General features: G+C 52.5%; 10 protein-coding genes across 19 annotated transcripts; 3 read left to right on the top strand and 7 right to left on the bottom strand.

The window, feature by feature from the left end:
* Positions 1-4: 4 nt before the first annotated feature.
* Positions 5-724, bottom strand: H257_16359 (hypothetical protein; the record flags this gene model as incomplete). The annotated part of the gene is made up of 1 exon (XM_009844764.1): positions 5-724. One exon carries the CDS (start codon positions 722-724, stop codon positions 5-7), a length of 720 nt encoding a protein of 239 aa, XP_009843066.1.
* Positions 725-917: 193 nt separating this feature from the next.
* Positions 918-1581, bottom strand: H257_16358 (hypothetical protein; the record flags this gene model as incomplete). The annotated part of the gene is made up of 3 exons (XM_009844763.1): positions 918-1168; positions 1227-1384; positions 1443-1581. 3 exons carry the CDS (start codon positions 1579-1581, stop codon positions 1007-1009), a joined length of 459 nt encoding a protein of 152 aa, XP_009843065.1. The 3' UTR covers positions 918-1006.
* Positions 1582-1887: 306 nt separating this feature from the next.
* H257_16357 (hypothetical protein) lies at positions 1888-6175 on the top strand. Its single transcript, XM_009844762.1, has 2 exons — positions 1888-4055; positions 4111-6175. Exons 1-2 carry the CDS (start codon positions 1988-1990, stop codon positions 6060-6062), a joined length of 4020 nt encoding a protein of 1339 aa, XP_009843064.1. The 5' UTR covers positions 1888-1987; the 3' UTR covers positions 6063-6175.
* Positions 6176-6480: 305 nt separating this feature from the next.
* Positions 6481-9233, bottom strand: H257_16356. Of its 2 annotated transcripts, XM_009844760.1 has the most exons (5): positions 7966-9233; positions 7606-7918; positions 7444-7556; positions 6939-7277; positions 6481-6879 (listed from the first exon to the last, which is right to left on the bottom strand). In XM_009844760.1, exons 1-5 carry the CDS (start codon positions 9148-9150, stop codon positions 6514-6516), a joined length of 2316 nt encoding a protein of 771 aa, XP_009843062.1. In that variant the 5' UTR covers positions 9151-9233; the 3' UTR covers positions 6481-6513. The 2 variants fall into 2 exon arrangements, with proteins under 2 accessions (XP_009843062.1, XP_009843063.1); XM_009844761.1 differs by having other exon boundaries at positions 6481-7277.
* An 87-nt stretch (positions 9234-9320) lies between these two features.
* Positions 9321-10315, bottom strand: H257_16355 (hypothetical protein). The gene has a single exon (XM_009844759.1). The coding sequence runs from the start codon at positions 10238-10240 to the stop codon at positions 9563-9565; it is 678 nt and encodes a 225-aa protein (XP_009843061.1). The 5' UTR covers positions 10241-10315; the 3' UTR covers positions 9321-9562.
* Positions 10316-11367: 1052 nt separating this feature from the next.
* H257_16354 (hypothetical protein) lies at positions 11368-15499 on the bottom strand. Of its 6 annotated transcripts, none has more exons than XM_009844754.1 (15): positions 15090-15499; positions 14938-15026; positions 14657-14813; positions 14318-14608; positions 13457-13615; positions 13172-13300; positions 13043-13096; positions 12868-12986; positions 12742-12820; positions 12615-12701; positions 12497-12553; positions 12220-12448; positions 11936-12172; positions 11667-11882; positions 11368-11623 (listed from the first exon to the last, which is right to left on the bottom strand). In XM_009844754.1, exons 1-14 carry the CDS (start codon positions 15465-15467, stop codon positions 11869-11871), a joined length of 2079 nt encoding a protein of 692 aa, XP_009843056.1. In that variant the 5' UTR covers positions 15468-15499; the 3' UTR covers positions 11368-11623; positions 11667-11868. The 6 variants fall into 6 exon arrangements, with proteins under 6 accessions (XP_009843056.1, XP_009843055.1, XP_009843060.1 ...); XM_009844753.1 differs by having other exon boundaries at positions 11936-12169; XM_009844758.1 differs by having other exon boundaries at positions 11936-12448.
* An 89-nt stretch (positions 15500-15588) lies between these two features.
* On the top strand, positions 15589-19118 carry H257_16353 (hypothetical protein). 4 transcript variants are annotated; one of them, XM_009844752.1, is made up of 15 exons: positions 15589-15701; positions 15771-15839; positions 15897-16101; positions 16184-16341; positions 16395-16625; positions 16672-16797; positions 16912-16986; positions 17073-17168; positions 17224-17343; positions 17397-17600; positions 17659-17800; positions 17913-18048; positions 18130-18343; positions 18698-18874; positions 18933-19118. In XM_009844752.1, exons 1-15 carry the CDS (start codon positions 15603-15605, stop codon positions 19017-19019), a joined length of 2139 nt encoding a protein of 712 aa, XP_009843054.1. In that variant the 5' UTR covers positions 15589-15602; the 3' UTR covers positions 19020-19118. The 4 variants fall into 4 exon arrangements, with proteins under 4 accessions (XP_009843054.1, XP_009843053.1, XP_009843052.1 ...); XM_009844751.1 differs by having other exon boundaries at positions 18698-19118; XM_009844750.1 differs by having other exon boundaries at positions 17913-18343.
* Positions 19119-19585: 467 nt separating this feature from the next.
* Positions 19586-21149, bottom strand: H257_16352 (hypothetical protein). Its single transcript, XM_009844748.1, has one exon. The coding sequence runs from the start codon at positions 21083-21085 to the stop codon at positions 19634-19636; it is 1452 nt and encodes a 483-aa protein (XP_009843050.1). The 5' UTR covers positions 21086-21149; the 3' UTR covers positions 19586-19633.
* Positions 21150-21961: 812 nt separating this feature from the next.
* Positions 21962-22723, top strand: H257_16351 (hypothetical protein). Its single transcript, XM_009844747.1, has 6 exons — positions 21962-22026; positions 22075-22164; positions 22222-22286; positions 22345-22417; positions 22469-22531; positions 22595-22723. The coding sequence occupies exons 1-6, from the start codon at positions 21994-21996 to the stop codon at positions 22652-22654; spliced, it is 384 nt and encodes a 127-aa protein (XP_009843049.1). The 5' UTR covers positions 21962-21993; the 3' UTR covers positions 22655-22723.
* H257_16350 (pyrroline-5-carboxylate reductase) lies at positions 22670-24181 on the bottom strand. Its single transcript, XM_009844746.1, has 8 exons — positions 23880-24181; positions 23724-23836; positions 23603-23678; positions 23418-23545; positions 23266-23359; positions 23069-23142; positions 22917-23010; positions 22670-22858 (listed from the first exon to the last, which is right to left on the bottom strand). Exons 1-8 carry the CDS (start codon positions 24160-24162, stop codon positions 22737-22739), a joined length of 984 nt encoding a protein of 327 aa, XP_009843048.1. The 5' UTR covers positions 24163-24181; the 3' UTR covers positions 22670-22736.
* Positions 24182-25761: the final 1580 nt, after the last annotated feature.

Raw genomic sequence — 25761 nt, 5'->3', positions numbered from 1 at the left:
CTTGCTACACTTGACTAGTCGCCACGGGACTGCTCAAGTCAAACGATATTCCAGCGGAGGTGTCGAAATGGTAGGGCAAATCATCCAATTCCACCATAGGTCGACCCCAGTCATCTTGTAGGTCAAATGCAAAGTCTGCCAGAGATGCTTCCGAGTCTCGCTCAGTCCACGACGACGCGCATGTCACGGACTCCATGCGATGGACAGACACTTGCAGCGCGCCGTTGGCAATCACGGACTGGTAGTCGTCGTCGTCGATGACAAATGTTGACTCGTCGCTGAACCGGCGTGTGGGCTCGACGTTCTGGACGGCGTCGATGCATCGTTGCAGGCGCAATGTGAGGGGGGCGGAGATGGCTTCCAAGAGGATGGTGGTGTGCGTGCCTTCAATGTTGGCCAGGATCGGACGGATGTCCATGGACTTGTCCTTGTTGCTGCAGTCCAAGAAGTGCAGATGGGTCTGCACATCATTCATGTATTGCCAATAGCGCTGAATGTCCAACGACGACAAGAATGACAGGAGCGACTCGCCGTACAGCGTGGAAGCTTCGTCGCCGCCACCAGGGACAAAGAACTTGGGACTGCCTTTTGTGGCGAAGATGAACTCGCCCGTGGGGAGGCAGTAGCCGACACACACACCTTGAACTCGCATGCGCAGCAGCACCGTCGTCTGTGGATCATCAATTGCGGCGTCGGGGTTCATGACCGACGGCAATTCAGACATGGATGGTTGCTTGTGTGGAGCGGTTTTGACAGTTTCAGAATCACTCAACGCTCTCATGCAACGATGTGTGATTGGTTGATTTGGTTTAGACGCCGTATGATTGGCCAATCCCGTGTAGAAGGCGTGTGATTGGCTGTATCACCCCATATTACCTTCATTGCTCGAAATCGAAGTGCCAATGATGGCGGCGGGGTTTACATGAGATGAAGACAATGGATGGATTAAGAATGACCAGCACAATATAACATTGACGCTAATGTAGCCGTTGACGAGAGGCAGGTGTTACATAGACTTGAGATGGGTGGCAAATTGCTTGATGTCGATGTTGTGGTGGGCTGCTTTCTCCAGCAGCGCCTTCATGTCGTGCTTTAGGCTCTCGACTTTAAGTTTTTCCTTGATGTACTCTGCTTTGCTTTTCTCTTCGTCAAGGGAACTGATCGCGAGCTACGGCACATATATGTGGGGCATACGGGGCATACAAGGTGCTTGTTGCATACTATACCATTTCCACCAGCAGTTGGCTTTTGAACTTGTCCAAGTTCGATTCATCGTTGATCCGGACGCACTTTTCACGCAAATACGTGTTTTCTTGCTCCAGCGTTTGAATCCGTTCGAGCAAATCGGCATGGTGGGCTTTTGCTTCCTGCAACTCGCGTGTGTCTGCAAACTCAACTGAGGAATCGATTGCTACACACATCATGATATCTATCGACAGTACCCATGATCCATTCGCTGGTAAAGTTCAGCGTCACTCCCGGTAGATTCAGTTGGATTGGGATCTCCCCGTCGTTGTCCATCGTTGCTGCATCGTCCCCTTGGCTTGCAACCAACTGCCCGACCTGTTTCACCGCCTTCATGCAAAAGCAAAAAAGGGCTCGATCTTTGGTTTCCGGTTACATTATCCGTATATATCACTTAAGTACTACGTACTTACTCGGGAGTGTACTTCGTAGAGGTCGAGCCAGAAATCCTACGTCCCAGAACAAAAACGGTTTCGTACTAATTCGAATACTAATAATAATATTCACTTTTTATTTGAGTAACATTATGCACTGTGATACTGTATATCGTCGCCACCACATTGGAATAAAATTATGGAAATTAATTTTTGGGTAGTATTATTTATAGTAGTAGTACAGTAGTATTCAAAATGACAATCGAACCACCGAGCTAATTTCATCTGGAAATCCAAGGGCCATCTCAACGTAACGCAGCTACACACACACACTACACACACCATCATCTGACGACGACATACCCTCCATGATGCAGAGAGATGCTGTGCGGACGAGTCTTCATCAGAGCAAGGTATTCGACGAGCAATGCGATGTGACTGGTCAGCTTCGTTGTGCCGCGTTGGTGTTGAGCGTGACTGCGTTCTTTCTGTTCCTGTACATCGACATACGTCCCCAAGAGTCCATCACGGTGCTGGCACTGGGAACGCTCATGCTGGCATGGACAGGACCTCTCACTGTACTGGCAGGGACGTACATGAAGAACAACCGATTCAAAGTGTGGCAGCCCTTTGAGGGCGGGTTTCACTTCGTGTCGATGCAAGCCGTGGGGTGGTGCTTGACGGGGTTGCTCCTAGCCGTGTGTCTGGTCTACCTCGTCAACTTCCACACCCTCACGAGGTTCGAAGGCCAGTTCCTCTTCATCGGGATCGTCGGCTTCATCGCGCAAATGGTGCTCAACGTGAGCCTCGACACGTTTGTCGCCGATACCCCCGTGCCCCATGTCCATCCCACCAGCACGACCAAGTCCGTCGTCGCCATCCTTCTCAGTGTCTCGGGCTGCCTTTTCTTCGTCGCGTTCGACTGGATCCTGCCGTCCTCGGTCTTGCTCGTTCTGGGAGCAGTCATCTTTAGCGTCTCGTCCGTCGTGTTGCACGTCGGCATCGGGTGGTGCGACCTGCCCACGTTTGCGCTGTGGCAGCCGTTTGTCGGCGGCAACGTGTTTATGCTCCTGCAATACCTCGGGTGGAAGTTCTTTGCGTGTACCCTTGTGAGCACCGCGCTGCTGTCGAGCTCCACATCCGAGTCATATGCAGGCACGGCGTCGTGCATGGGGGTCCTTGGGCTCATCTCGCAGCTGCTTCTCCTCACCTCGTTGTCGTTCTTTCAGCCAATTGCTTCCCAAGTCGAGCCACGTCACACCCACCGCCTCCCGGCCGAATGCGCCGTCTGCGGCATCGTCCTCGTGATGACCGGCCTCATCACGCTCGCCCTTTGCCACGACCTGCTGCCGCCCGTGCTGTGTCCTTCCAAGATACGACTACTGGGGCTGCTCTGCTTGCTTGTCCTTGGCGCAGTGACCCCCCTCACCCACGTCGGCGGCGCCAGGGCGATCCCCCGCTATCAGTTATGGCAGCCCTTCCGCGGGGACTCCAAGTTTGTGTTCATCCAGTCGGTGGGATGGACCTGGTACGGCATCTTTGTCGGCGTCGCACTCCTCATGCACCTCAATAACACTCAGTTTCTCGTGCAGTTGCTGCCGCTAGCATGGCTCTTGGGCGCCGCTTCCTGTGCTACAATTGTGCTGTCGCTGTTGTTTTTCCGCATGGATGAGGATTCTAAACACAGCGCCACCATGGCCACACGTGGCGTCCCGCAGCTTCTACCGGCCCTCTTCACAATGCACCTGCCGCCCCCCGAACGCCTACTCGGCCACGTCCTCTCGACGTCGACGGTCGTCCTCCACGTCGTCGTGGAAGGATGCCAAGTCGGCGGCACCGCCGCGGCGCTGTGTGTAGCGCTGGGGCTGCTGCTGTCTATGCTCGCGATGGCCTCGACGCACGCGTCCGGACGCTTCCAGTCGCCGTCGTATCGCATGTGGCAGCCCTTCCTTGGCGGCGATGCGTTCGTCCTCCGCCAAGCCATGGCGTGGACCTTCTTTGCCTTGTTTACCCTCTTTGACTGCCTTTGCATCGTCGCATGTATCCGCCACGACGACGTTGTCCGGGGGCTGGTTCTCGCCGTGGGCGTGGCGGCGGTGGTGCCGCATCGGGTCTTGGCGTCGTCCGTCCCCCTCTTTCAACCCCCCTCGTCGTCGTCCCCTCTTCCGTCCGCGACTCCCCTCATGGACCTTCGAAGCAGCCGCCTACCCATCCTCGCCAACCTCGTCCTCGTTGTCGGGTCCCTTGTCCTGTTTGCCATGGCCGAGTGGTGTCGGCTGCACTGGCGGTCGTTCAGCCATCTGTTTTTCATGTTTGGCACCGTGGCCGCCGCCGCCGGCCTCGCGTGCACGCATTGCGTGTGCGGACCGTACATGCATTCCAACTACCGCCTCGTCCAGCCGTTTCGCGGCGGACTTCGCTTTGTCGTGCTGCAAAGTACGTGATTGTCCTTGTTCGTTTGGCTTATGTTGGAATCTGCGACGTGGTGTAGGCGCGGCGTGGGCACTGGGCGCGTTGGCGTGGGTGGCATCCTGCACGACGTTATACGGCGGCCTGGCGCACTTTGTATTGATCGACGGACTCTTGGTCGCGATTGGCACCATGTTTACCGTGGCGCATGGTCTGCTACTTGTGGCTCTGCTGTGCTTTGACAACGCCGAGGCCCCCGACCACCCCCGGCACTCCAAGCCGAACCTCGTGCTCGGCCTAATCCTGGGCGTCGTGGCGTGCTGCGCGTTCGCCCTCGTGGACATGGTTCTCCTCCGTTCGTCTTCCCCGGCGTCCATCCCGGCCTTCCCCACGACTGCCTGTGCGATTCTGGCGCTCGTGGCATCCATCCGCCCCGTCTACTGCCTCCAAGGGCGGGTCGTGTACCGTGTCGTGGGGTGCACGCTCTGGTCGGCCACGATCGTCCTCGGCAGCATCTTCACATACTCTTTGTATGACGACGATACAGCCCCCGTATTCCCAAATTCTACTTCGTCGCATCCGTTGTATGGCGTCTTGACGGGCAGCCTCGGGTTGGTCACGCACGTGGTGCTCTTGCACTCGACGGCAGACAAGGCGACCGTACTCCCCCGTGTCCATCTGGGGGGGTATGTGTACCCGGTGGTTGGGATCGTTGGTGTCGTGGCGAGTATAATCGTCACCCCCGACGGGCTCGTGCACGCGATGGCGTCGGCCGTGCGGAATCCGATGCCGCCACTCGTGTGCGTCGTGTGCGTCGTGTGCTTTAGTGTGGTCGTGGGGGGCATCGCGCGCCTGCTCCAGCCGACGGCGGTCGTACCCCCCCAACCGCTGGCGTTTCCCGTCGACATCGTCCGCCACATCGCGACGTTCGTGGCGCCGTCCGACTTGGCGGCGTTGGCCGCGTGCTCCAAGCACCACCAAGCCCTCGTCGCCCCGTCGATCTGGCACGCCAAGTTCGCCTCGTTCGTGCAATCGCCTGCCGCCAAAATGCCGCGCACGATACCCGTGGTGGGGGTGTCCTCGCTGTTTGCCGACTCGCCGCTCGCCGCCGTCGAGCGGTTCGTGCTGGCGACGGTGTTTCCCAGCTCCCACAGACACAAGCGCGCCCCGTGTCGGCCATTTCCGCCACCGACAAACGGCCTGCAATGGAAGCACATTGCGGCGGTGGTGGGTCGAGGTGGAGCGCTGTACCAGTGCGAGCTGTGCCTCTCGTTTGACCTCATGACGCCGTCGCAACGTGCGTGGGAAGACGAGCATGCGTGTGCCGCGCACGGCGTGTCGACGTGGCTGGCGTCGCCCTGCCAGTGTCGGCATGCCATCACCCTCACCCGCAAGATGGCCCATCGGGCGTGCGTCGAGCGCTGCCGCACGTCATATATCTGCCGATCGTCCCATCATCATGCTTCGCCCCCCCCCGCCTCTTTCCGTCGCCCCCTGCTGCCCGCCCTGCGCGCCCCCATGACCTTGTCCGAGTTTGTCACAGCTGTGATGGCTCCTCGCCGATTGGTCGCGGCGACGGCCCCGTCGGCTGTCGTGGTCGCGGCATCGGCCCTCGTGAGTGGCTCTCCCTTCTCCGGTCTGGTTGTCTGGACTGGAGGCATGACGATCTTGGGCGCCATCGTCCGATCGGCGGAATTCGACCGCGCCGTGCAGCAGATTTGGAACGACCCGCCGGCATTTCCGCTCTACATGCGCATCATCAACACGCTGGCACTGTCCAGCTTTGTCCAGTTGATGTCGTCGCTCTGGTCCGACCCATCTGGCCTCCTCCAAGTGGCGTTCGCCGTCAATTCGATCGCGTTCATCTTGTTTACCAGTGTCGCAGGCGTCGTGTTTTGCAAGGCCAACGCATTGGTGCTCACGTACTCTGCTCCACAGCTCCCCATGACGCTAACAAGTCGACCCCAACGCTCCTGTGTGCTCTGTCGGTTGCATCTGTGTCGTACCCTCCCGGCACAACATGCAGCCACGTAGCGACGCCGTTGTGGTGTTGGTCGTGTATTACTACGTAGTACTCGTAGCTCATGACAACAACTATATATATAATAATCAGACCACCTATATAATATCAGACCACCTGCCTTGATCTCTTTTAAAATAATTACTTGACACAAAAATATACATGTACAATTTTTTGAAAGTTTTATCTTCTTGTAGATTGTTTTAGATTTAGGAAACTATTTAAAAAAAATACTTTCCTAAATCTAAATCAAAAATGTAATAGCTCTGAATAATTATTTTTCTAATTGCTCCTTGAAACCAACGTGCCGTATCTCGTGCATGGGTTGTTACGGTATGGTTGGTGGTGGTGGTTTCGCTGGTCGTATTAATCGTACTAGTATGGTTGTATAATATCCATACTAGTACGTTATATATATATATATATATATAGTATGGATGTAATATATATATATATATATATAACTTAATTCAATAAAATACGCGTGATGCTGACGACGAGGGCGTGCTGCATGAGCTCTTTGCGCTTGGCAAAGTCGGGCTCGGGCATGTAATGTCGTGGGTACTGCAAAATGGCCAAAATCGTCTCAAATTCCGACTCCAACACCAAATCCTTGAGTTCTTCGAGCACAACAAGCGCAATTCCACATAGAATCCGGTGGCGGTCGAGATGGTACAAGTCGAGGAGGCGAAGCACCAGCGTCGGCCCAAACGTTTCCAGCGACGTAAATAGTGTGAGGAACCACCGAGCGGCAAACATGCTCACGGCCACTCCTTGCGCCTGCAAGTGGCGGTGCATGTCTGGCATTTGCTGCTGCACCAGCACTTCCAACTAATTCGCCACGCCATGTCACATACGAGCTGTGTCCCATGTCTCATAAAACCACGTACTTTGGTGAAAAGTGTGTGCAATGTGTGGAAACCTGGTTCGTACAGCGATGACTCGGCGTCGCAGAGACTCACAAACGTCCAAAATACATGCGCTTCTTCGGCGCGGGGGTTGTCCAGGAGCAGCCGCACGATGAAGTTCATGCCCTGGCAGTACCCGATCTCAGGATTGAACATCACGTACGCCCGAAGCAGCCGACGCATGGCCGCGTGCAGCACCGCGCGGTCTTCGTCCGTCTGCTCGACGGCTTCTCGGCGGGGGCTCGATACCCCCACCAGCGCCTGCTCCACCATCGCTGCCACGTCCATCTCGGGGATTTGCACCAAGTCCCATTCCTCTGCCTACCATATATCATACAACATGAACGATATCGATATATATCGTTGAGCTGGTTGGAAGCGAATCATATAGGCAATTATCACCACATCAAAACAATATATGTATCGTTTCCTGGAACAAAAAATATATATATGATTGTTTTCCAACTATATATATATATACCCGTACCACATCCTTTGTGAAGAGCGTTTTGTGGCACGTTCGGTTCACGTCAACGTCAATGTCGTTGAACCAGGCCAAGATCTGACGGTCCTCGCTGTCCATCACATCGGTCAAATGTCCTACCGTAACAATTAATAACAAATCACACACAAGCCATCGTCGTCTTACGATCGTCGGCGGCTTGAAAACCAGAGCGGGACAGGGGAGTCGCCAATGAGTTGACTCGAACCAGCTGCGCGGCGGACACGAGCAGCTGGTCATACGCGGCGGTTGCGTTGAACGTAGGGTCTCGGCGTTGGAACTGGAACCATACCCAAAACGCACACCGGCACGCCGCCGGCACCCCCCCGAGCCGGATCATCCGGTGCCACAACGCTGTCGAGGGCACGAGGTGCCGCCTCGCGCCGCGGCAGGTCTGCGCCACTTGGCCGACAGACACCACGTCCAAATATGAGCACACGGTCACTACAAGGGCCGGCGTCTATTGATCGTCAACGATCAGACGAAAACGAGAATAAACGGACGTACCAGAGGCAGAGGGAACGTGGGGCACTCGTCCGCCCAGCCACGACGAGGGGGGGGGGCAGCTGCTGCTGCTTGTTGGTCGAGCTCCCACAGGGCGTCCTCCACGGCCGCCCATTCCATCGGCGCCAGCGTCATGTGATGCTTCTTGGACTTTGCTTTCTGGGGGCTCTTGGGACTACTGGGGGGAACTTGGTCTTGACTCCAGAGAAAGTCGAGGAACCAACCCTGCTGCTGAGGACTTCGTGGCGATGCCGCCGCCGCCGCTCTGCTCCGTGGACTGAGGGGCAACGCCGACATCGGAGCCGATACTACGTCCGTCACAGAAGAAGAGGATGCTGGCACCTCATCCACCTTGGCATCCTGATGAGGTGGAAGCTGTAGATGAGCATTGCGATGGGACGGACTGGTGGTCTCCACGTCGTCCGCATTCGAAAACTGCTTCGCCAACGACCGCATGCTATGCGGCTCATGTCCTCGTGATCGCATTATCTTGCTCGATCGAGAAGCTTGGCCATCGTCCTCGTCGGCCATGGCGTCCGCGGCAGGCGGCGGGACGTCCAATGCCGCCCAAAGTTTCTTTTGACATCCGAGAAAGAACTTGGCCACGTGGAGCTTCATGGCCTCCAGCGCCTCGGCTCGTACACTCACATGATCGATCTCAAGTTGCAAAATGTCTTGCACGATGACGTGCATGAACGACTGGTACTCCTGCCACGCCTGCTCCATTTTTTCCTGCTTTTGGGGTCGAAGCAGGTCCGTCGCCGCCGCCGATGCGAAATCAAGCTTGCACAAGTCGTAGTTGATCACGTACGTCTCGCGTTCGTTGAGTTTGGACCGCAAGACGGCGCAACGCTGCATAAGAGCTTGAACGGGCGCCAACACCGTCAGCGTGACCGCTTGCTCGAGGCAATCGGCCTGTTCGCGTACCCGCTGCATGGTCCAACCGAACGGATCCCCTTCTTCAGGCATGGCGCTCGGGATATGCTGAAAGGTGGTGCCAAGGGTGTGACAGCAGGCATGGCAGCTCGTGAGGGACGTGAGGATGTGATGGTACACATGCGGAAGCGACTCTTCAATGCGTTGAAATGAAATCGACAGGGCTTCAAACGACGGGTCGCACAGAGATTGCGCCACGCCCATGCGCGTCAGTGTCTTGTGCTTGAGCTGCCGCATGTTCATTGCCAGCATCGTACGTACGCACAGGTCAGCGTGCTTGGTCGGTGACTATACAGTATCGCGGCGGAACTCGGCAGGGTTTTGTTCGTCTGCTGAGAATTGCCATCTCATCCAATCCGGATAACGCAACCGGTTCACAAACACCAACAATCGCAGGAGTCAGCTTATATATTGATTAGCCTTTGGGAAGGCCACAACATTGTAAGTTGCTGCAGCCCAATGCTGGCTGACCGCTTCCTCGTACCTCTTCTGCAATGGAGTACGAAGTTGGCCCTCGCTGTTCGGCATCAACCTGGACTCGTTGCAAGTACACCTACCGGTACTTAGTCGTGGATGAAGGCAATCACATATATATATAATATATACACGCATTATTTGTTTGTGTTCAGTGCTGTGGGGGTTTCTAATAAATATTGTTCGTCGTCTATGGCGTGGTGCTGCCGTCGCTGTCGGCGTCGCTGTCGATGCTCAATTCCTCGTCGTCGTATGTCAAGTACGTTTCATATCGATCCGAGAGTAACTGCAGGAACGGTTCTTCCAGCAACGCCAACGTGTGAAAGCCATAGACTTCCGAGTCGGGAGCGACGTGCTCGAACGCGTCGACATCCCTAGCAAACAGCTCCACGGGCAACAAGATACTGTCCAGGTACGCCATGTCTTCGCTGCTGCACATGGGCGCCGCGACCGTGTTGGGACTCTCGGATCCCTTCCTCCATACCGATGAATTGTCGTCTTGGGTCGTTTTCGACGGGTCGTCGTTGCATTCGTCCCACGACGACGCATGCTCGGCACAGGAGGCTTTGGCACGATTTAGCCGTTGGATTTCGCTGTGGATGTTGGACAGTTCGTCGGATTCGACGTCGCGGAACCGTTTCTTGCCGGCCCCGGGTTCCATGTGGTCGATGAACCCCGGATCGACGGGGTCTTTCCATTTCGTGTCGCCGAGCTTGCGTTTAAGTTTGTTGCGGCGCTCGTCGAGGAAGGGCTCGCGCCATTGCCAAGGACACTTGAGGATAGCCAAGGAGCAGTTGGCGCCGTGGACCTTGAGGTCTTCGGGTGCAGCGGCATCGCACTCGCACACAAAGTGGCTCGAGTCGACCATGCTCAGCCGAGAAATTGAAAATGTTGCTTCAGATGCCGTTGTGGACTTTGCCCCGCGCAGGTTACTGGCTCTCGCCCCAGATTTTGACTGGCGGGTGGGACAATCCTGACGTTTGATTGGCTACTGAAATAGAGGCGTGGGCCAAATGATGGGGCAAATTCGCATGTCCCACATGTATGGCCGAGAGACTGTATCGGTATGCGGAAAATGGTGGTAGCGAAACGACGGTGCTCTTCGGCTGTCACGTCGTTCGTAGTTACCAGAGAGCCTTGCGATACTTTATGGCGCTAAGGTTATGGAGGCCTGGATGTTGACTCCCTACAATGAGCTAGAAACCCCCATTTTCGCTGTCAAGATATCGTCGTGAAGGGACAAACGTTACTATAGCAATTCTGATATGTAGCCACAACAACCACGAGAGCCACATCACGCCAATGCACGATATATACATTGCATCGTTATGAAAAGACTCGGCAAGTCTGTAGACACACATGTGGACGGGGGGTATTCAAACCCAATACTCCGGAGTATAATGGACGTCCGTGGATGGAAATCCGTGCTCGTGTTTGCAAAGCAGTGGTGACCATCAGATGGACTTTGCCTAATATCAGTAGTACGTTTTATTGTGGTTGGTTGGTTGACTGTGATGTGGCATGAGACGACACAGATTAACGTGTTGATTATTTGGGGGAAAGCAAGCACTTTGATTGGTCCAGGCACTTTTCCTTCGTCGGTGATTGGCCCTTGTGTCGTCATTGACTGCTCAAGATGATCAGTTTAAACGTTGCCACCTCTGGCTGTAATACTGTACTAGAGCTGTAGCTTCAACTTGGGCTGCAACCCAAATGGCGAAGTGGATGGGGGGAGGACGACGATGAATTCTCGTCATTACGTGAAGTCAGTAGAGTCACTCAGTACATAACCATAAACACTTATTAACGCGAGGCTTAGACTTTCACCCCACCAACAATGTAAACCCATCACAGGACTTTTCATTGACAGTGAAACGATCATTTTTTCCGTGGGTGATTTCAAATGGATTTGTACCAGTTGTGGTTTGGCCCATCACAAAACTCAACTGTCGCTTCTAGAACGACGCGTCTCCAATCGAAAAAATCCGGATAAAGCACGATCTTCAACAGGCACATGTTATATTTACACAGCAACACCGCCATGATGATAGGGTACACTTGGAGTATGCAAGGCCCATGCATTATCATCGTGCATAACAGTGTCTCCATAGCAAAGTGACCTGTCTAGTAACAGCATCTACATGCCGACCTTGTCCACTGCCATAGGCAGCAAGAACGCACTCGAATTGTGATGCGGGGGGAGGGGGTCCTTGGGGCGCTGTCGCAGATCCTCTAGACTTTTCCGCAGCACCTACAAACCTCCTTGCATGACCTTCCTCTAATGCAAACCGTACCGCCACTTCGCGCTCGAGCCGCGCCTTTTCCAGTTTTACGCGATCCAACGCCGACTTGAGCTCGACGTCGGCCCTTAAGTTCTGTTGCTGGGTCGCGAGCACCAGTTTGAGCTGAGCCGCGACGTCCGCGCTCTTGCGCTCGGCCTCGTCCACATGCATTTGCCACTGACTGCATTGGTCGTGTGCATCGGCCAGCTCTTGTTCAAGCCCAATGATCTGCCCCACAAAATCCAATCAAAAACCCATGTTGTTATGCTGTCATGCAGTACCTTGGTAGCGTACTGGGACTGCTTGGCGTGGACGTCGGACAAATGCGCTTCCACGAGGGTCTTGTCGTCCTTGAGCCGACTCGCGCGGTGGCTTGCGACCTCGAGCTCTGTCTTGTACTTGGCGTCCATGCGGCTGTGCTCGAGCCGGAGCGCGTGCTCCGTCTTGGCACTGTCGTGCTTGAGTTTCATCACTTCGCCGTCGGCCATGTCGAGCCGCGCCTTGAGGTCCCGAACCTGCTGCGAGTACATGTCCAGCTGGTACTTGTGCTTTTGGTTCCACTCACTTCGAACGTCCGCGACTTCCTTTGTAAGGCATGCGACTTGCTTGTCTTTGGCTGCGTTCGACTCGAGGGCTTCCCGGATCTCGGATCGCCGCACGTCCAGCTCCCTCTGCAGCCCACTCAAGTGCTCGTGCTCGACCGCTAGCTTGTCCTGCAACTCCGCCACCGTTTTCTGAAACTGGCCGTCCTTGGCCGCCAACACGGACGCCAGCCGCGACTCTGCCGCCACCGCCTAGTCATGTTGAGAGTGCCAACATCATCCACGGGGTATTGTACGAACTTCGTCACGAAGTTGCTCGGCAACTGCCACACGATCCGCCAGTTGCTTGTGTTGATCCTAGTACGAGATCGATAGTATGTACAAAAGGACTGGGCGTTCGAAACAATCAGCGTCGTACGAGAAACACTTGATGGCGAGTTTCCCCCTGTGCCACACACTCTTGGACGTGTTTTTCCGCATCTTGTTGCGTTCGGAACGCCGTCTCCTACAATTGGTTGTCGGCTTTATCCAAAGCATGTTGGTACCAGTTGCATCTTGAGCGTTACAATGACCGCCTGGGCGTGCTTGAGTTCGTCTGCGCGGTGCTGAACCTCGCCCTCTAATCTATCATGCATCATCAATGCGAATGTCCATCTGTCTGTATGCCGCACTTGCGGCGGAGTTTGTCCACGGCGCTGTCTGTGGCCTTCAGATACTCGGACGCAGCGAGCTGCTTTTGCTCCAGCAGTCGTGCAATCTCCCGCCGACACTGCGCCTCCTTTGCCAACGCCTGCCAAATCAATCCATACAATACTCGTTCCAATCCAAATAGAATCAAAGGCATACCTGGTCGCGCTCCAACGCCGCCTCATGTGCCTTGTGCACAGTCGACCGTTCCAGCTACCACGCCCATATGACATCTCCACTCAATCACATGGATAACGTGTAGAACAACGCTAGGAGGGGGATACCGACCTCCGCCACGGCCTCTTCCCGCGCGGCGTACTCATTCAGTTGCTTCTCCATGTTCTGCATCACCTTGACCATAGCCTCGCAGTCGTGCTTGACCAAATCCAACTCGGAAACCACCCCGCGATGCCGCTCCTACGACGATACATGTATATCTCAATCGCAGCACCCAATGTAACCAGCCCAAGCAGCCGATTCAACGACAAATGATCACCATCCTGTGGAGAGGATTGGTTTTGGCTGGTTGCTACGACCATCCCAACAGTGTCGCAGATCAACCACGTCACGTACTTGCCACTCGTCAACTTGCTTGTGCTTGGCATCCAATGCCGTCGTGAGCTCCCGCAGCCGTTCACACACGCCCTGGTACCGCTTCGTGACGAGCAATTGCTTTTGCTCGGACGCCGCCTTGACGTTGCTGATTGTGCGTTCGTACTCTTCAATTTGGTTCTACACACACACATTTCAACCTAATATATATATATATATAATATGTATAATATATATACTGATCTCCACCCTTAAACGAAACGGAGCAAATTATGCAATTCACACAGTAAATTAACTCTTATAGGTATTTGCAGGCTGTCTGAACCAACCATTTATACATGCATTCAAGCGCTGGGCGTCTCCAAGTCAGAGCTGAGTATGCCAGTGCGTCTCCAGCAGTTTCTCACAGTGGAAATGATGTCATCCATTTCAATGCCAAACGATTCAAGTGTTCGAATTTTGAAAAAGTCATCACCTTCCGATATGGTTGGATAATATAAAGTTTCAAAACTTATCAAGTTTACCCCGTTTCGTTTAAGGGGGGAGATCAGTATATAAATATATGAATAATATATATATATATATGAATTATATATATATAATATATACTACGTAGTATATAATATATATGTGAATCATATATGAATTATATATATATATAATATTATATATAATATTATATATATATATAATGATATTGATATTACGCTGTAAAGTTACAATCACTCAGCGGGCACTTAATGGCCTCGGCCGCGTACTAGTACTACAGATGGTTTTTATCTAGCGAAACGGATAATATATAATATATATATAATATATATATATATAATATATATATGTATATACCCCACATGTCAACACACTCTTAATGAATACGCGTACCAAGTACGTGGCGACGTTTGCTTGTAGCCCCGTGACGCGACTGGCGATGGTTTCTTTCTGGGCCTCCAACTGGGCGATCGTGGCTGCAAACTGCTGCACTTGCACTTCGCACTTTTGCTTTTCCAGCTTCAAGTGATCGCACGAGTCGCGCAGTTCCTGGATGGCCACCGTCGCCTGGTTGAAGTTGTGACTCATGGCCAGCAGCTGGTCGTCGCGGTCGTGAATGTCGCGCTGGCACTCGTCCAGCTCGGTCTCGACGAGGGACCGCTGCTCCGCCAACAAGTTGTTCTCCTGTTTCAAGTGAGCACATGCGGTCGCATATCTCTCTCTGCCACGTACAGACATGAGAAAGTCCAGCCGCTCGTTCATTTCGGCTAGCTGGTCGGCTGTCGAGTCGACGGGTGTCAACGTGGCAAAGAAGTCGGACGACCCGCGGCCTCCAGAAGAAGGCGCCTCGGCATGCATGATGAGCTTCTCCAGCGCCGTCGTGAGTTCCCTAATATGTCACACACGAGGAGTAGTTATGATAATGCTACATGTGCATCATACGCGCAATGATGGTATTCCAGGGGAACGAGTTTGATGTACTGTTTTGGATGGAAGGAGTGCTGCATACGTACTGATTCAATCGGTCGTTCTCGGACGTGAGCGACGTTGCGTGGGCAACGAATGCGTCGAGGTCCTTGCGGTGCTTGTCGCACGTGGATTCCTAGACACACGTCATGTTGCGTTGGGAGGATCTTATCTTGGTGCTAGTGTGGAATGAACGCACCAGTTCCTTGATGCGGCCTTCGTACGCTGCGAACAACGGACTCATGTACTCCTTGGACGTAAACCAAGGAGGAGGCGTCATGGAGTCCTCACCATCGTCGGCAACATGTGTTGTCGTGGGATCACAAAGGGTTTGGAGCTGCTCTAACTCGTTGTGCTTCACCAGCACGCGACGGAGCTGGTTCAACAACTTTTCAATGTACGTCTTGAGGAACGTGATTTCTTCGTGCTGCGCCGCAAACTTCTCCTGATACGTCTCCTCCTGCATGCGAAAGTCTACAGGAACGACGAATTCTCTCTCTTTCGTCGGTGCGTCCATCATCGGGTCACGCATGAGCCGCCGCGACCGCTCTTCCTGTGGCCCGCCGACAACCTGCATCGCGACCGACGTATCTTTTCAAGATACACTGGAAACCTCGGAAATTTGATGATGTTAGATATTGCATACAAGGTTTATCCGGAAATCCAATATTACAGCCGGAAATATATTTGTGAAAGGACAAAACACGATCTTATGAGCTTGACGCTGAACCACGCAGAACTGTTCAAGGTCGGCGCCATCTCGAGCCGCGCGACGCTCAAGTTGCTTCCTCTTAGCAAGAAGAAGAAGAAGGTAGGCACAGACATCACTCTCATCATGTACCCTCACGCCATCCGCATCGTCATGACACTGTGGCCGTAGCAAAAACTGGTTGTCGGCGATGATTCCGGCGTCGTATCTTCGTTTCAGATGAAGAAGGGTGAGCCAGCAGTAAGACACGCTATCAGTCTCGTTGTCCGTCCGTCGTAATGTCACACCTCGTTGTAGGCTGTGTACAAGTCTAACGCCCACGCAAACCCAATCACGTGCATCACGTTGGGCAACTTCAAGGGCACGGAAGACCGCGCGTACGTGTCGAGCGGCCAGCAAGTCGTCGGGTACAACAAGAAGGGCAAGGAGTTTTTCAAGTTTCCGACCAACTTGTCGGAAACGATCAACCGCGTGCACTCGTACGACAGCAAGCTGTGGATATGTACGACTGACAGACTTACATCACCAACCATCATCATCATCCTGAGCCCCCACTTGACCAAGTGGTTGCGCACATGTATTAGCCACGGATTACATTTACAACCAGTTTGAAAACGGCGTCGACAAGGAAACGTCCATGTGCCAAGACCGGATCCACGACCTCCTCTTGCATCAAGACGCCGACTCGAACGAGTTTCACGCAGTGTTGGGCTGCCAGGACAAGTACATTCGTGTGATGCGGGTACTAGCGTTATCTTGTCCACGTGTTCTTTTCACAACATGCGATGGCGCTAGGGCAATGTCGTGCTCGCCAAGAAGGCGACGTCGGGGGCTGTCACGACGCTCACGAGCATGGGCTCCAAGATTCTGTACGGCACCGCGGGCGGCACATTCGGCCTTGTGACGCTCACCAACGGCGGCAAGCTCAAGACTGTGTGGAAGACGGCGCAGGACAAGGCCGCGCCGTCGCCCATCACATCCATGGTCACGTACGATATCAACAAGGATGGCGCCGCCGAAGTCGTGGTAACGACGACAGACACACGACTTGGTGGACGTCATATACGCGTAGATTGGCCGGGAAGACGGGCGCGTGGAGATCTACTCGGTTGACGAGAGCGGTAACATCGTCAAAGAGTTTGAATACGTGGCCAATGAAAGCGTCCGCGCGTTGCAGGCGGGGGTGCTCGGCACTCCAGTACGTACAGCTACATGTAGTACCTACTAGTAAACCACATTTCCATACTAAGTAGTAGGACTACGAAAACGATGGACGACGCGATATATCTCATACCTCTGTGATGTTGGCTAGGGATATGACGAAGTGGTGCTGTGCACGTACTCTGGACGGGTCATGTCGCTCACGTCTGAACCGTTGGATCAACCGGTAAGTTGGTCGATTCAAAGTTCGTTACGGGTTCAAAGGTCAATGTCGAAACTTGTGACAGCGTTCACCTGATATCAACATTGTAGGACATGGAAGACAGCTATGGGCGGTCGCGCGGCACGGTGCAGCGGGAGACGCGCATCGTCAAGCTGCGCAAAGAGATTGCGATTCTCGAGGAAAAGGTCTGTCGTATACTATATGCTCAGTAGTCCAAATATATCGGGAAATCGAGTGTAGGTGCTCAAAGAGAAAGAAAAGTCGTCTCGAAAAGGCGACGAGTGCCTGCCCGTGGTCGAGGAAGTGCCCGTGAACTGCCAATGCGTGCTCAATCCGGATAACCAAACGTACGACATTGCCGTACGTGTCACAGATATATCATTCTGGTGTGTTTCAACCACCATGCGATACAGGTCGAAATCCCCGTGCCCATTGCGTGCGTGAGTTTGCACTCGAGTGTGCCGCTGGACTTGCTCGACACGGTCAAAAACCAAGCGATTTTGTGCCGGTCGCCGACCACCAACTCACACGTGCTGGCCACGTACCGGTGCCAGGAGCTGACCAACCGCCTCGAGTTCCGTATCCGGACGCTCGAGGGACAATACGGCGACGTTGAAGTACGGATAAACAGTTATACAGAGTGACGGTCCTTGACAGTGGGGAATGCATGTATAGCTCACGGTACTGGCCGAGACCGTGCCCAAGGCGGCGCAATGCGTCAAGGTCGTGGTGAAGCCGCTGAGTTTGCACCACCGCGTGAACGTTGTCGACTCGGCCGACGTGGATGAAAGCGTCATGAACTCGCTCCACTTTACTGGTACATTCTACTACTAGTAGTACTAGTATACTACAATCCGAAAGCCCATTCATATAAATATATATATATATATAGGTTGATAAATGGGTTGTTTCATACCAGAGATGCATAGGCGCGTTTTCGTTGATTCAAGTGCACGAGTGGGTATCTTTTTGCCTCCCAGATGTCCCCGTGCGCATGCAAGATGACGAGGGCAAACTGTTCTTCCGCAATACCTTCGTTGGCAACATCCTTGTGTGCGAATACAAGTACGTCGGTTGCATCTGGTCTTAGTATGCATAGGATATATATATTGCATAAGACTGTGATAACGTTATGGGGATTCACAGAAAGGGCGAGGCGCGGTTCCTGTCGAGCTCAGTGTCGGCGATCGCCATCTTGAAGGAAGTCATCACGAAGGAGGCGACGGCGCGCAAGGTTACGCTCAACATGACGTTCGACATCAAGAACGAGAGCACGGCGGTCGTACTCGCCCTTCTCCGCCCCAAGCTGGACGAGAAGCAGATGCTGGCATCGCAAGTCAAGATCCTCGACGGCATCAAGGTCCTAGTGACGATATATATATGTATTGTCCTTTTACCCAAAAACATTTGGACTACTTTTGTGACGATATATATCTATTTGTATTGACTTTTGTATGGAATACTCGCCAAGAACGTATCACACTAATGAAAGTCACACACTAATTCGATGTTTCATAAGAGTGGATTTGATTTGATTCTTGTTCTGGGTTTTGATTGGTCGATCGGTTGTCTGCCGATTTGGTTATTCTGTTCCTTCGATTGAGCACCTTACTCCAATTTCGCTTCGACGTGACAATATATATAAATATATATATATACATCCACTCGCTTGGCTCAAACTCAACCAAACTCAACTCTCCGTCGTCGTGGGTAGGAGCTACAAATGCACGAGACAGATCATGCGCTGTGGATGTCGCCAGAGTACCAGCGCATCCTGGCCGACGCCGACCGCATCGTGGCTGCCTTCGACGCCCATCCCCGGGCCATGACGTACCTCACGGGCGTACTCACCGACTTGTACGTGGACATTTCAAAGTTCCGAGGGGTCAACGTACGTTCCCTCGTTCCAAATCGAAAATGGACTTTTTACATGCGATATACATGTATAGCCCAAGACCCACTTGCCGCGCCTGTTCCACCTCCTGGACCAATACAACTTTGACGCACTTGTCGAGTTCTTTACCCGCGCGCCATAACGTGGATCCGTCATCATCATCACCAGTCGGGAAGTCGAGGACGCGATTCCTAATAAAGAACTACGACATAACGTTAGTTGTTTTTTTGAGAATCCCAAATAAGTGTACTTATTGTGATATTCGCTGTAAACTTCCAAAATTCGCGTGTTTTTTGGAACCAATATTCCACCACGCTGGAGTTCTGATTGGTTGAATATACTGGCGCTAAGAGCCAATCCAATACACTCAAAATTGGATTAGCCAATAGCGTCGATTCGTCATTCGATTCGGCGTTCGAACCAATTCGCTGCGACATTTGATTGGCTACCAAAATATCCGCAGTAAGGATGGAAAATAGAACGAAAATTGTAGCCAATCAGCGACAAGCATTTTCAGATCAACCAATCAATTATCGCGGCTAGTGAGGCGGGGTCCGGAAGATTCGTACCGAATCTACAATAGTACCCGTTCCCAAATCGGGTCGATTGAAGATATAGAGATGGATGGGGCAGCGCAAGACGCTTCGTGGAGCCACCTAAGTGCTGTCGTGGTGGCCCACATAGAATTGACCATCGAACACGTCACACTCCCTGGTTGAAGGTCTCTATTGGTTCTCCAACTCCTATGTACAGTAGCTACGCCACCAAGACCCCGTACACCATCACGCCGAGCTTGTGGAATGCTTGCACCGAGCAGACAAAGCAGATGCTGCCGCTGATGACCAACAGCACCCACGCGCCAATCTTGCGCCAGTCCGTCGTGGGCTTCTCGCGGCGGATGCGGATGTAGCATACACACGGCAACACGTACGAGATCAAAATGCCCACTGTGCTCCCCATGATGTTCCACACCACGGCCACGCCCGGCAGGCTGAACGCCAAGTAGAACGCCAGCAACAGGATCACGAGCGTGATGACAACGTGGGGCACGAGCGGCACGGGCTTCTCCGTCAGGTCGTCGGTGGCCACCGATGGCGAGTCGGCAATTAGCGGCTGGGTTTCCTGGGTCGTGCCGTCGCCGCCGGTCGTGGCGATGCCGTGGCACAGCATGTAGAGGCGGTAGATGGTCTTGCGCGTGGGCAGGATGAGCAGCGGCAGCGACATGCAGATGGTCAGGAGGATGCCGGCGCGGCCAATGTTCATGACCACGTCGCCCTGGTCAAAGTTGTTGAGGATGTCGCCCTGCACGCCTTGGAGTTGATCAAACGCGTAAATGTACCCGAGCGTACCCAAGATCATATAGAACACCGACGTGGAAAACACCGTGACGATCACAATCTTCTTGAGGCGGCGCCGCGTCGGCTTCTGCAGCTCGCCGTAGACGGGCAGCACGTTGAAGTGGCACAGAAACGACGAAATCACGATCGGCAGCGCGTACATTGGTCCGTCGATGCTGTCGGCGACGAGCGTAAGCTTGGACGCGTCGAACTCGGGGCTCATGATCTTCTCCGTGCTGCGGAACAAAATGCCAAACGCAAAGATGCCGACAGTGCTTAGACCGATCACCGACGTGTGGCGAAGCGAATGCATGCTGCGGAGGAACAGGAGCGGGGACACCAGCGCCACGACTCCCATGGCGACGAGGTTCTCGTCGGCGACCGACAGCGTCCGGCCAAAGATGAACTGCGACGCGAGGGATCCGGCAATATCCCGCACGAGGATCACGTACCCGACAAACGCGAGGAAGATGAGCAAGATGAGCAGGACCATCGTGACCACTTGCATCTTCCGCCCAAACGCATTCCGCGCGATTTCTTCGTATGATTGCGCGCCGGACCGACGCGAGCAGCTCACGAGGATGTACGACGTGAAGCTGGACGCCGTGGCGCAGCACAGCATGATGATACACCCGACGACGATCCCGCTCTTGGCGATCGTGAACGGCAAGAGAAGCACCCCACCGCCGATGAGCGTCGTGACAAGGTTCATCACCGCGCTTCGCACCGTGGTTTGCCGCGCCGCGCTGTGCGGGGACGGGTAGAAGAACTCGTAGCTCTGCTTCTCCGCCTCGTACTGGAAGAGGTTGGGGCTCTTGAGCGCAGGACTTTTGAACGTATCCGCGACGTTGACGCTCTTCGAACCCGCCATGATGCTCTCACGACGAGGCGAAAGGGACACTGGTGCGTTTCACAGTGCAAGGTGTCAAACCAATCACACGCCAAAAAATAATTGGGGGCTTTTGGACCGTTCCACAATACACTTGATTATTGTATGATAAAATCTCGGTTGCGTGTTTTTGCAGCAAATGTTGTGGAAAAAAAGATTTTTCCTTCCGTGGAATTTCGTCGTTTGTGTGGCAGTTGGTGAGTTGAAGTTGGCGGCCATTACTTCAACGTGGCGACTGCTGCAACTAGAACGACGCACTTGGACCACTTGATGGGTTGACAGCGCCGGGGATGGATCGCGATAGCTTTAGTGTCAAGAAGATGGGGATAGGACCTTCCTTGCAGCGAGTCCCTTGCCGGAGAAAGTATGGCGGGTTGGGTACTTACGTACAGTACTGTCTGTACTAACGTTAGTTGATAGGGGTCCTGATTTCAGAAACCAGTCAGTCATGCATATTGAAGGTATACAGTATACTGTAGTTCAGAAGATCGTTATTACGCGTACCATACGCTGGGGATACAAGGTACCTTGACTACATATTCTTGTCAGAGCGCGTTGTAGCTAGCTAGCTACATAGCCTCGCTAGCCCCTAGGGTGTACGTTTCGAGGATAGATCTTGCAGATTGGATGGACGATGATGTATGTTAATCGTTATTATAGATGCGACCAAGAATTACTGTATTAATTACACGAATGCAGCAGGGTCGTCCTGTTGCCACGTCATGATTATGACACTAATTAAATGACGATAGGATTTCAACCAATGATACGAATCTGTGTGAATAACGACTTTGGATTGGTTGAAAATAAGTTGCATTCAGGTTTCGATTGGAGGATGAATTTGAATTTACTGCCACTGGCAAGCAATCGTTCGGCTTCGACACACCGTCATGTTGGCCCCACAGCAAGAAGTCGAAGTTGACGTGCGTGCGCTCAAGACGAACTATCCATGCTCACGGACCATGATCTAGGTACGCAAGGAAGACCAGGACCGTATCAATGAATTCGGCCGCAACAACTCCCGTCTCGCAGATCTTCGTGATGAATTGAAGGCGCTCAAGGTACAAACTCAAACAACGTGTACGGTCCAGAACTCGGGTCGTGCTCACTGTCCACAGGAAAAACTGGAAACCCTGGACGATGCGAACACGGAAATCATGATGGGTGCTGGTGACAATGTCCAGTACGACAAGCAACGTGCGATGGCTCCATGACTAACAGGCATGCATTTACGTATGTAGGCTGTTCATCGGAGAATCGTTTGTTGAAGTCTCGGAAGAAGATGCCCAAGAGTACTTGGAAGCGCAGACAGACGTAAGTCCCCCTACATCTCGATTTGAATCCATCCTTTCCTTCGTGCCATAGAAAGCGAACGCCGTTGTCTCCAAGCTCAATGCCGAGGAATCCAAGTTGGAAGCGCGTCAAGACGTACGTCCTTCGCTCCACCCCCGCCATATTGATTGACATGTCCCGATGTGATTGATGATGTAGGCCCTGAAGAAGGTGTTGTATGCTCGCTTTGGCACGAGTATCAACTTGGAAGACAAATAATCTCCGATATCAACAAATAGTATATCCCATGATTTACCATTATGTTTATCCATCAAGTTACGAGACCCATCACAATGTATTCTCAACTTCGTTTTTGCGCTCCCAACTCTTTGGATCGGTTGTACGCAGCCCAGACAGAGTCGGCAATCACAGCGCGGAATCCGCTCTTCTCCGCCCGGAACATGGCCGCCGCCGTCGTGCCGCCTAGGACAATCGTCATCCTGAGGACTGACTATTGCATACATGGAGCATGCAGTATTACCTGGACTTGTGATTTGGTTGCGAAGGACGACAGGGTGTTTGCCTGATGCCTGCATGTACAGAGCCGACCCGAGCATCGTCTGCTGTACCAATTTCTATCATAATATTTAAACTACCGTTCAAACAAGATATATATATATATATATATATTACCTGGGACACGGACCGACTGAATCCCAAGTGCACACCGGCATCAATCATGGCTTCCGCGACCAAATAGAAGTATGCTAATGGAAAAACGGTAAATAAATGATTCCTTTATCACACAAGATGATTCATTTATCATGAAAGATGATTCCTTTATCATACAAGATGATTCATTTATCGTAAAAAATAGAGGATGAGCGTACCAGGACCGGAGCCAGACAAGGCCGTGGCCATGTCCAAGTTGTTCTCGTCGTCGACAAAGATTGCATGGCCAAATGCGCCCAAAATGCTCTTGGTCTACCAGGTACATTATTCGTATGAGAATGCACTCGAAGGTTCCAACAATAGACGGTACCAGTTCGTGCTGGACGGCGCTGACGTTGGAGGACTGTGTCCACACTGTAATCCCTTCGCCAATCATGGCCGGCGTGTTGGGCATGGACCGCACGATACACACGTCTGGTCCCAAGTTCGCTTTGAATTCTGTGTACCAAAGTCACATTTCGTGAGGGATGAATGCGACGACGACAGTAACGTTACCGTCGATGGTGACCCCCGCGGCGATGGAAATGACAAGCGCATTCGGATCCATGTACTTTAACAAATCGGGAACGATCTATGCAGACGTGAGGACGCGATGATGGGAAGTATTGTTCAGTACCTGGGGAATCACTTGCGGCTTCACAGCGACCACAACGACGTCGGCGCCAACCAGAGCATTCTTGTTCTTCTCTGCCGTAGGAATCAGCATTTTGTTGAACTTGTCGCGCGACTCTACGAGTAGTCGTCAGTCATGGATCACTTCAGACTAAGGTACCTTCGGTGGGAGAGGACACCATAATCTTGTTCGGCGGGAGCAGTTCCTGGACCATGATACCCGAGATAATGGCTTCGGCCATGTTGCCTCCTCCGATGAACGCCAATCGATTGATGTTCAAGGGCTCATAAGGGATGGCGTCGGCGTCGTGATGGCCGTTGGTGGCCTTGGTGTACATAGGCGCAAACTCCTTCAGCACGGCCGAGTGGGAGCGGTGACGAAGGGCGCCGCATGTTCGCAGCGTCGACTGACGCAGGGAAGTCAATGTTCGGTGTGCAAGCATGGTGATGTCGTCGACAAAGTAGTTCTGTGAATGCGTTGGGGTCTTAAAAATTCTCGTGGTACCACGACCACAATATCACGACGATAAGAACCAGGATGTCCTGGTTACAAATTGTTCTGATACAAATATATCTGATTAGGCATAATCCAATCAAAGTGCGCAAAATGATATCTTTCGAATTATTCGAATAGATAAGCCTATCATACTCTCTAGGAACCATTTTGCTAGCCAATAATGGCTCTTGACGACGAACACCATGAGATAATCTTTCCAGCTGGTCGTACCCGTGAGAAAACTATTCGGATGTAGGTGCAAACTGGGTGCACGATGGTCTCTGGTACTTCGACCTTTGGGTGCAAAGATATATGTACACATCCGTGCTGAGGGTGTTTGTCGATAATATAGACCCCTTGTTCATTCGTGTGCTGAGACGTCAATGTTCCTGGTACTGTTTTACGTAATACGAGTAGGACAGCTACTGTAAAGGTAAGGGCATCCCCAATAATGGTGCGAGAGTAAACGCTATTTTACCGTTTTTGGGGTCGAATACGTATGACGGTAACTTATCTACTGTACCCAAAACGGCACATCTTTACCACGACAAGGCAAATCGGCCATTTTTACCGTTTTGTGAACATCTAACGGCAACCTACAATTGAAATTATTTTGACCACTAAATGCACATCTCAGCACACGGTTGGTTCAAGCAAATGCAGCGTAAATGAAATCAGAGGTGCCTTCAATGACCACCCTACTGGCTCGGCTGGGCGACACTGCTCATGGGCATCTTGTAATACGTTTTGAACAAATCAAGAAGAGGGTAAAGTGACCTCACGCAGCTTGAAAATTGCAGTTTTGTCTGCACCACCATGAGCGCTATTAATAGCCAGAATCACTATACTATTCATAGTATACAGTACTGTGCGTTGTAGGGCCCAATTCGTTGTCTATAACGTTATCATCTTCCATGCCCAGTTACCATAACCGGACGAGCCTATTATGCGGATTATTTGCTGTTTTCACCGTTATATGGTGGTCATTCATAAATCCATGAAAAATGTGGCATCCAGACCCGCCTTTACTGTAACATGTATATGAATTGCGCTTAGCCACAACGTGTGTACGGGCTAAAGTTCCAACGCGGAGCCGATTCGGAATGTTATCGGAGACTTCACCAAAGTAGCAATGGATCTGAAGGTCGCGAACAGGAATAATGCAGCCTGCCGGAGTTCGAGACATGTGGAAAAGCGAAGCAGTGTATTGCGACGACGGGGCTGCTCCACCGCGACGGTCATTGAGTTGAAGACCTGTCGATCAAGGTGAACGAACATAACGTAAACGATCAATTCCGTGCGCGATTTCTGAAATGTCCATGACTTGAACGACTCTATGTCCTGGAGACATGCTACAATTTTCACGATTCAAATCGCATTCGATTCAAATCGGCTGGATTTATGGATTGCTGAAGGAATTATCGGCTTTGACGAAGAATCGAAGTGTGCAGAGCAATTTTCGTGGTCAAAAAGGCATGATCAATTCGGTGCGCGCTTTCAATCATCTTGGATTTTGTATTGTGTGTTTTGTGGGTCAAGGAGAGGG

Source organism: Aphanomyces astaci (assembly GCF_000520075.1).
Source record: "Aphanomyces astaci strain APO3 unplaced genomic scaffold supercont1.84, whole genome shotgun sequence".
In the NCBI taxonomy this organism is placed as follows: domain Eukaryota; phylum Oomycota; class Saprolegniomycetes; order Saprolegniales; family Verrucalvaceae; genus Aphanomyces; species Aphanomyces astaci.
The sequence above is the reverse complement of the archived record's forward strand: the minus strand, read 5'-3'. Positions and strand labels throughout refer to the sequence as shown.